This window comes from Nanorana parkeri, unplaced genomic scaffold (genome assembly GCF_000935625.1).
Source record: "Nanorana parkeri isolate BGI_ZX_2015 unplaced genomic scaffold, ASM93562v1 scaffold689, whole genome shotgun sequence".
NCBI classification, from domain to species: Eukaryota; Metazoa; Chordata; class Amphibia; order Anura; family Dicroglossidae; genus Nanorana; species Nanorana parkeri.
This window is the reverse complement of record NW_017306957.1, coordinates 895,157-905,072: the sequence shown is the minus strand read 5'-3', so window position 1 is coordinate 905,072 and position 9,916 is coordinate 895,157. Positions and strand designations below refer to the sequence as shown.

At 41.8% G+C, this 9,916-nt stretch overlaps 1 protein-coding gene across 1 annotated transcript in view; it reads left to right on the top strand.

The window, feature by feature from the left end:
- Positions 1 to 9,460, top strand: part of LOC108792838 (sarcosine dehydrogenase, mitochondrial-like) — a 13,927-nt gene extending 4,467 nt beyond the window's left edge. The window contains exon 3 of the mRNA XM_018563710.1: positions 9,333 to 9,460. Coding sequence (XP_018419212.1) covers positions 9,333 to 9,458 — 126 coding nt within the window. The 3' untranslated portion in view covers positions 9,459 to 9,460. The remainder of the gene's footprint in view (positions 1 to 9,332) is intronic.
- The last annotated feature ends 456 nt before the right edge of the window (positions 9,461 to 9,916 follow it).

Below are 9,916 nucleotides of genomic sequence, written 5' to 3'. Positions count from 1 at the left end.
GGCCAGCTAAATTAGGACCCCACCTGGAGCTCCTCCCACCGGACCAGCGCTGACTCGCCGCTGCCCTCCCGCACCAAAGGTAAGTGAAGAAAAAAAAAACATAGCGCAAGCATCGGGGCATTTTGACAAGTACAAGTACTTGTCAAAATGCCCTGTTTTTTCCGCCCTCACCCTGTAGTGCCCTCAGGCGGCCGCTTGACTTGTCTTGCGGTAGCGCCGGGCCTGCGTGGCACTACAGACAACAGGCAGATGTCAATCCAACCTTCTCAGGCAGGGCCGGTGTAAGGATTTTTGCCTACACAGGTGAAGGTAGATTTTTGTGCCCTTCCCCCCCGTGTGCCCTTATTTGGCTGCCTATACATCCTTGCACTAGCCTGGACCACATTGCTAGGGTGTAACACGGCCAAATTGCAACCCCTCCAACCCTTAGCTGAATCACAGGGTCCTTTTCCCCACAGGCTGCTTTTTTTTAAAGTTGTGCGGCTGTGCGTGGCTCCACCAACACAGCCACATCATCCATACCGCCTGCCATCTTTTTTTTAATGTGTGCGTTCACAGGGGCTGGGGACTTAAATGTTTTGGGGGATTTTTAATTTTAGTTAATTTCACTTTATTTTTTTTAAACCTTTTTTTTTTTTTTTTTTTACTTCATTGCTGGGAGCAACACCCAGCCTGCTATTGGATATTTCAAATTGCAATAGCCAATAACAGACTGGCTACAGCACCCACCCACTGCCTGCTGTCAATCACCAGAGGAGGGACCTGAAGGAGAAAGTTCTCCATAAGGTCCTCCTCTGCTTATTGTCAGCAGGCAAGGGGTGGATGTTATTGACTACTGCAATTTAAAAGAGCATTGCGGCACGGGGGAAGGAAACTCGCAGACTGTCGGAGGTTTCTCCTTACAGGCTGTAATCGGCTGTCTGTCCCCTCTAACACTGATCGCTGCAGCCGATTACAGCCTGTAAGTAGAAACCGCTGACAGTCTGTGAGTCTGCAGCGGGGGGAACGGGATGGGCAAAGTTATCTGCAGGGATGGTGCTAACATTTCTCCACACCCCCCAACAGCGCTCTAGCCGCTTGTGCTGCCTTGCACGAGCACTGGCACTGTTTTCAGGGAGCCAGCCTTTCTTACTATGGTACATTCTTCCACATGAATCCACTTTTGTGTCTGGTCGATGCATATATTTCAGTGTTTAGATCCTTGCACGGAGGGAGAAGTAGCTCTAACTGTAAAAACGCATAATAAGCACTTTCCGTTAATTGGGGTAATGATGTTGTTTTCTTAATTTACATAGTTCCAATAAAGGGCTCTCCAGCACATTCCGTGTAATTTTACAAACTACTGTATATCTTCATAATAGTTTGTTTTATTTCAATTGCTTATTGACCTAATCCAAGTAACTGAACTTTCATCAAAGTGTACAGATCTTTCTGTAAAAAAAAATACAATGCCCTCTATACAGCCATGTCACTTTACCAATATGTCAGAGCAGGATAACACAGTTGTCTTTTTATGATTACCCTTGTGTCTCCAAATGTCTGTTTTATGTACCTGCATTTGATTACAGCGCCTGGCTGCAGTCATTGCTCCTGCATGAGCTGAGCTGTCATTTAGCATGATGTAAAGGTGGGGGTGGGTTCAGGCACATAAGTTGTGAGGGTGTCCGATACATTTTTACATTTTCCTAGTAGCACCAAACTACTTCAACTAAACTCTTTCTGATACAGTATAGGGGCTGGAGCCCAGACTTGCACAGAAAAGAGAACCTGTTCCCCAGAGTCATAAATGCACATGGTCAGATCTTTTGACTTCTTGATTTTAACAACAATTGTAAAAAAAATTTAGGGATTTGTACATTGCTTTATAGATTTTTTTTTACCGTTTATCATATGGGTCTGATTCTTTTTATTTGAGCCTACTTTTCATCCAATTTAACATATGTTGGAAGGAACATAGAGGGTTAATTTTGGCTGTGGGAGATATGTATAGAACAGGATCCATTAGGACAATTTGGTAAATTGCAGTGCCTCTAAATGCACATTAAGCGGAGTTTTTGTCTCTAAACTTGGAATAAGTGACGTCGGCTGGAATCTATTTATATTAAAGCACAGCTCAATGGGCCGGCACCAAGCTACTTCAACTAAACTCTTTCTGACGCAGTATAGGGGCTGGAGCCAGGACTGGCACAGAAAAGAGAACCTCTTTCCCAGAGTCATAAATGCACATGGTCTGACCCTAAAGTATAGCCATTTGGGTAGGGTCTCCATGTCTCTAATTTTCATCTCAAAAGCAATCCTTCCAGTGATGGACATTCATTGGCTTTAAAACCAGTTTTATGGAGGTTCCCAAATGATACATGCAGTCATTTAAAATAATTTTGTTTGTGAAATGCTAGTACTACCGGCATAAATCACTATTATGTATAAAATATATACCCGGATCAGCCATAACATTATGACCATCTGCCTAATATTGAGTATGTCCCCCTTTTTGCTGCCAAAACAGCCCTGACTCATCAAGGCATGGACTCCACTAGACCTCCTCAAGGTATGCTGTGGTATCTTGCACCAAGCCGTCACTAGCAGATCCTTTACAGGAGAACTACCGTGTTTCCCCCGAAAATAAGACACTGTCTTATATTTTTTTGGCTCCAAAAAAACACACTAGGTCTTATTTTCGGGGTAGGTCTTTTTTTTAAATTCATTTTTTATGTACAACAATCCAAAGTTAATCCAAATCCAAATGAAATAAATCAAAATGGCAAAGTTAAGAATATGGTGATCAGGGCAATCAGGGGTGCCGTATCTTTCCAAGAGCAATATTGTTACCAATTGTTGGCCAGAATGAGCGAGGCGCACTATCACTATCGATTCTTCACAGGCGGAGTGCATTTGGTATCACTCAGCCTGTGACAGGAGCCAGCGCTATAGAGGAAGCATTGGCGTATTTGGCTCTGCTCCATCCGCTGCCGCCTCACTTCCTTTAGAGCTGGCTTCGTTGTCACCTCTGATTCTCTCCTGTGGCTCTTCAAGTTCCCCCTTATGTGACCATTCCCACCGGCCTTGGAAATAGTCACAACTAGGTCTTATTTTCGGGGTAGGTCTTATATTCTAGCAATTCCCAAAATAGTGCTATGTCTTATTTTCGGGGTAGGTCTTATTTTCAGGGAAACAGGGTATAAAGTGAGTGATTTCCACTGATCCTCAAAGTTCAAGATGACCTGTGACAAAGAAGCTGTCACAGGTCGGCTCTATAGATCGTGAAGTGAGGGAACACATACCGTCGCTCGCTCAATTTCCGATTCATCTCCCTGCAGAGAGCATTGACTGTCAGTCACTGCTCACCGCAGGGTTTCCCCGCTCCCCTCTCTGATCCTCCAGCGCTGAGTGGAGTAACGGATGGGGGAGGGGGCGGGCACAGCTGGCTCTGCCTCTAGATAGGCAGAGCCAGCTGTCACTCACGGAGCTGGGTGAATCTCAACAGCATTGTCGAGATCCGTCCCGGCTACAGCTCTCTCAGTATATCGCAAGCAATAGCCCGCTATATACTGAGCTTTGGGTCACGGAGGAGGTTAGTATATGTCCTCCCATGACCCTAAAGAGAACTATGGGGAAAAACACTTACCCCATAGTCCTGTTTTAAGTCCTGTAAGTTGCGAGGTGGGGCCTCCATTGATCAGACTTGTGTTTCCAGCACATCCCACAGATGCTCGATTGGATTGAAAACTGGAGACTTTGGAGGCCAGGTCAACACCTAAAAGCACTAAAAGAGCTGTGATCTTGATGACTACACAGGAAATGAGTGGAACATGCCCACTGGAGACACAAACAGCAATAAAAGCCTGGCTTAGGTTCTTTCCTTTCTCCATTGTATCTAAAAGTGCATTTATAACTGTCTGTGTCCTCATTGGAAAGGTTCTGTTCATTTCTTGTCCTTGTGACACAGCATATAGTGAGGGGAAATCTCCCCTGCTGGACACAACTACTGCTAAAGATTTTCAGAACTGTCATATCTGGTATACACCACAGTGTGTGTGACCAGCTAATGATTTTCATGTTTCAGGACAGGAGATTTTGACATCTTAGTTATAACTGTCCTTTATTCTATTTATTTTTATTACACACAAATGTCAAATGATCTATTATTCCTTTTATACACGGACCTTCATGGCTTCAGGCAGCGTTTGGCCCAGCTTTCACATGTTCTCCCGGCAGGGGAGCTATGAAAGTCAGTTGCCCTGCAGCGTATGATGCGTGCTAGGCGTTGCAAGTAACCTTCCAGGCACATTGACAGAAAAAAAAACTCTGCTTGCTATGTATACACTCTTTCAGCGCCAAAGCCAAGGGATATCAGCATTACAAACTGAATAACCCTTTTTATTGGTTGCGTTAAAGAAACCCCGTTGCCAGACCATTAATTCCAACATCAATCTTCCCAGAAGATATTAGTGTATTTTATACATATTATCTACCTGTAAAAAACATTCTTGTGTGCATATCCAAAAGCCTTGAGACTGATACTGGATGCTGCCATCTTGGATGTGATGTCAACAACCCTAATGGACTCAAATTTGTCACTCAACTTAGCAGTGGCAGGCAACCTCGACACCCCAGCTGTGGTGCTTCTGAGAGTAATGCATGTGGCTGTCAGAGTCTTGGAATGTCATGTCTACTGGGATTTGGACTTTTACTACAACTGGAGCGCCGAGATTGCCTACCCTTGCGCTATATTATTAACCTTCACTGCTTTCCCAGCAGCTACATAAACGGTTATAGGGAGGTGAGGGGCAGTTTTGCTAGGCCAGCACTGACAGTAATTCGCCATTCCTAGAAGAGGGCTATAATGTGCAAGGAGGGAGGGGGATGCGCTAGGGAACAGACTGGAGTAGTCAAATTTCGTAGCAAGTTAAATGGCACTTTGCAAGTGAATAATTCATTTAAACCCAGCAAGTAAGCATTTCCAATACTTGATTTTCTGAGCTTTTACCTGCAATTGTTTAAGTTGGTGACAAGGTCTCTTTAAGTCTTAATTGAGCCATTTCGCTGTCACATCTGCTGACATTTTTCCCGTCTAACTAAACTGTGATCTGGAGCATCATGTTTTGTTTACAATGTATCAATCCACTTGAGCTTTCTGCGACATTAAAGATCCGTGGAAGATAAATGACTTAAACTGCTCTAGAAAAACATATTTTCAAACATTTTTTGTATTATTATGTAAATGTTTTAGGTGTTTGTCAGATTTTGTATTATTATATAAATGTTTTAGGTGTTTGCACGAATAGAAGATATTTTTAAGATAAACTAGAAAATGTGACTGTTTTATTTGGTGCCTAAGTGATTCTTAACACACAGGTATTCATTAGTGTGGAATCAGACCATATTTTAGGTGGCTATGTGGGCACGTTTGCCATCTAACTAGAAGCAATTATAGGGGGAGGCTGATTATAGAGCGATGGGGTAAAGAAGGCAGAGCTGGAGCTGACCATGGAGCTGCATGGATATAGGGGGCAGATTAGGTTGTTGACATACAGATAGGGGGGTATCAGAGGCAGAGAGGTCTGATCATGAACAATAAGGGAATAGGAAGGCAAAATGGCAACTGGGGAGAGACCAGCGGGGACAGAGAGGGAGCTAATCATGGACCATGGGGGAAGAAAAAAGAAGCTGCATGGCAACTAGTGGTCGACCAGAGGTGGCATGCAGGAGGTAGAAACTGATAATTGCAGAGGGTGGAAGGGTGAAATGAGGGATAGCTGGCTATGGAACATTGGGAGTGGCAGAGAAGGTAAAGTAGATAGAGTAGAGTAAATGAATATGGATAGGGGGAAAAGAGAGAGGAGGCAGAGGCGCCTGTTGGTGACCTCATCATAACCCATTGGGAGACTAGAGAGGGACTGAGCATGGTTGTGGGGACCTAAGGGAAGATGATGGCTGCTGAGGGAAGCAAGCAGAGCAAAAACTGATCATGGACAGGGGAGAAAGGAGACAGAATGATAACTGATAGTTGTGAGGGAAAGAAGGAAGAGAGAACATCAGTGGCTGATGTTTCATTTCTTTTAAAATTTCAACCTTTAAATGCTAAAAGCTCCACCCCCCTAAAGTGTATTATTTAAGTTTACTGGTTAATAATGTCAGAGAGTTTAATACAAACAGGACATACTTTGCATAGTTAACTGTATTCAGGAAATGGACCAAAAACAGATCCATGCCACTTTTAAAGATTGCACGCACAGGAACAGTAAGTAGCTCTACAATGTCATTAATCAGAAGTACTATTTCACGTTTCAAAGCAACTTTTTTTTATTTCCTAATACACTTCTACTGCAACAACAACCAACAGCGGGGTTGCCCAACAGCTGACTGCCCATTAATCTAATTTTATAGTACATCAAATAAATTGGTTCAATGCGGGACTCGAGATATCGATCTCAAAATTTCCTCTGAAAGTTGAGTTTTTAATCTCTAAAAATGAAGGCGCTTGCCAATTACAGACAGCGGACAATTAAGAAGGGGATGCAGGCGATTAGACTGGGTCCCCCCAGAGCTACAGAATAGTTATCACTTTCTATAACCACTGTCACTCATCAGTAAAATGAATTCTGTATGGGATATAGACAGTTGCTCCTTAGTACTGTAGCTGCTGTTTGTTTTATCTCATTAGCTAATGAGATATTTTACAACCACAGTCCTTCTGGCAGGCCCCCTAGAGGACACTATAAGGTGCTGCTGGTTTATTGCTGATGGAGGAATGTAAAACACTAGCGGTTTGATGGCCTAGGCTAAAAGAACTTCAACTTAATTAAAGGGATCCATAGTCTCTTTCATGTATATGTTATTTGCCTGCTGCAGATAATCTTATCCATGCATATGAATAACCCATGTGCTTGGAGCAGCTTTATTGTGCATTGCATATGCATGCTGTGCTTCCTAGAGTGCAGCACAGTATTCTAAAAATGGGGAACTGGGAGAAAATGGTTTTATGTGGGTTTTTTTGCTTTTTGTTTTATAAATAATACAAAATGTCATTAATACCAAAGGATTCCCAGAGCACTATGTGTTATCTAAAGAGACAGCACAGTGGTTGTCTTGAGGCTTGCTTTCTCCAAATGAAACCTTGGATAGAGCTGTCTGATATGTGAGGAGTCACAGTTCTGAATCATTCACTTGTGTGTAAAGCTTAGCTAAATTTCACAATAACAGAGGGACAAAGCTGACAGGGAAAACCCCCCCCCCCATAAAAGTGTATAGTGCCATTTACAGGATTAAATGCAGAATACAGAATATTAATATGCAATATTAACAAAAGATCATGGGTTTTTTTTGTTGTTTTTATCTTTAGTTATCATCATATCATCATAATAAAGAATATTTGTACAAAACCAAGTCCATATATTCATACTGCATTGCATCCCTGGATGTAATGCTCTCGATGAGCAATGGTGATACATGTGTGGCAATGCTTGGCTTCCCACTGTATCATTAAAGTGACACTAAACTCAGGACTTAAATCTTAAACATACATTTAGGTACTTAAGATACATTTTTGTTATTAGTTTATTTGTGTATCACTCGGCTGTAGATCTTCAAATCATCTCTGAATTGGTGCCGACACTGTCCTTCCTTCTAGAGGGGGGCTACTTTTGTTCCCCATGGTACCAGTGTGTTGTAAAGTAGCCACCACTCCAAGATTACCCCTGTGATGGACTACAATCTCAATACAAATGAGTAAACTAAACATGAGATTGTAGTCCATCACGGGAGCTACAATGTTGTAAAGTGACTACTTTACAACACACACCAGGACCATGGGGGAACAAAAATAAATAGTAGCCACCCTACAGAAGGAAGGACAGTGTCAGCATGAATTCAGAGATGAATTCAGGATCTTTAGCCGAGTGATACACAAGTAAGCTACAGTTTATTTGAATTGTTCGGCTATTTGAATGTATTTTAAGATTTAATTCCTGAGTTTATTGTTGTTTTAAAGGTAATAGGACTAGACCCCACTTGGATGGAGATTTTACAATTTAAAAAATCTCTGCATGCGGTTCCACCAACCAGAGAATCCTGTTTTTTCCACCCTCTGAGTTGGTCAGGGACCAGATTTAACATTAGACACAGCAGGCCTGTGCCTAAGGGTTTCCGAAGCAAAGGATCAGCTGAATAGTTAACGGCTATGCAATTTATTCATCTTCACCTGTAGAAATACAGTCACAGTCAAGCTTATTAAACATTGTGACAATATTTTTTCCAACATATTTTGTCATTTCTTTTCACTTTTGATACAGAAATATAACAAAATAGATCTTCAAATAGTAATCATTGATTAAGTAATTGAGGAGCAAACAAACTGTTACAATAGTGTTGTTACACCCATCAAATGCATGTATAGCAAAAATAATAGGGAAGAAAACAGTGTATACAAAATAAGTATTTGACTACATCTCACATAAAACGGTGGGATATTGCATCCATAGAAATACAATACAATCAGAATACCAAAGAGTTAGTTACAAGGAATATACATTAACAGTACACAATGATTAATGTATACAACAAGGAGCAGGAGACTGATATTATGGATCATAAAGTGCACATATCACCCTCAGAGGGGGGCAGCCTCTCCCCTTCATTTAGCTTCATGTCAAGTTGTATTGGGTGGACTCCAAATATACCTGGAAAACATCCTACATTTTCAATCCTCCCAGAATTCTGTGCAAGGCTTCTGTCAAATACCAAGTAGTGAATTGAAAGGGCTCAACTATTGCACTTATCTCGATGTCCTTTCGCTGTCTGTGGTTTTGTCCAATGTGGCAACCAAATGTTCTGTCCAAATTAATGTTTTTTGGGGGGGTGAGATTAGGGAGTTTGCAAGTTGAGTATGATAACCAAAGGGCCATGATTTCTTGTTGTTCCAGCAACAGACAAGTGTAACTCCAATCTTCAGGTTCTCTAACAAGCCCAGGTAACGCAAGATAATGTTCTGTGAATAGAGGTGATCCCAGCAGAGGGGTGCTGCTTTGGGCACCAATGGTTGGTGTGAGGCCATAGTGATGTAAATCTGTCCCTTTATAAAATTATTGATTGCCACAAGCAGAATTAAGAGCATTGCTGGCAGATATTGTCCTGTTTCTGACCACCCTTAGTACCACCTGGATGCATTCAGAAATGGCTGGTGGCCATGATAGGTGCAAAAAAATCATGTAGGATGAGCTCACTGAGGCTGTTTATGGCAAATCCTTAGCTAAAATAATAAAACCTATCCAAGAAATGTGCTTTATATCTACACGGTGAATATGTATATAATTAAATATATGTTCTCTGCACAGGTCAGTCTGGATTTTGTACGCAATGGGGAGTACGCCCTGGAGAGGATGGGGGTGACCTACACGGCCGAAGCCCACCTCAAGTCTCCGTTTGATCCAAACAATAACCGAGTCAAAGGCATTTATTGACACAAACCAGCCTGGTGCATTGAGTTTGGTCCCGCTAGTTCCCAAATCCAACAAAATGACAGAGGACATTCATTTAGAAATACAGAGAGCTGCTAAAAATCCCCAAAAACTAAAAATGATTAACATTTTGACCTTTTTTTTTACAATACAAGAGCAGCACCCAGCACTCTCAGAAGCCATGGGCTTGTTTGATTTCTTTGTGCTTGCTGAGAGGGAGTGTGGATGCTCACAGAAGAAATCATTACATTTTCTGCACTTGTACCAGGTGGTAGAAATTTTGAACATACCATTAAAATAAATAAAATGTATGTTTATTTTCCAAAAAAAGGACAAATAGTGCTGAACTACAGAAGAATATCACTACTTCAGAAGTGAACTGCAATGATGAAATGTTTAAAGAACTCTACTGTTCCTTCTGGATTCCCAGAACTACTTTATAATCTCGAAATACAGATTAT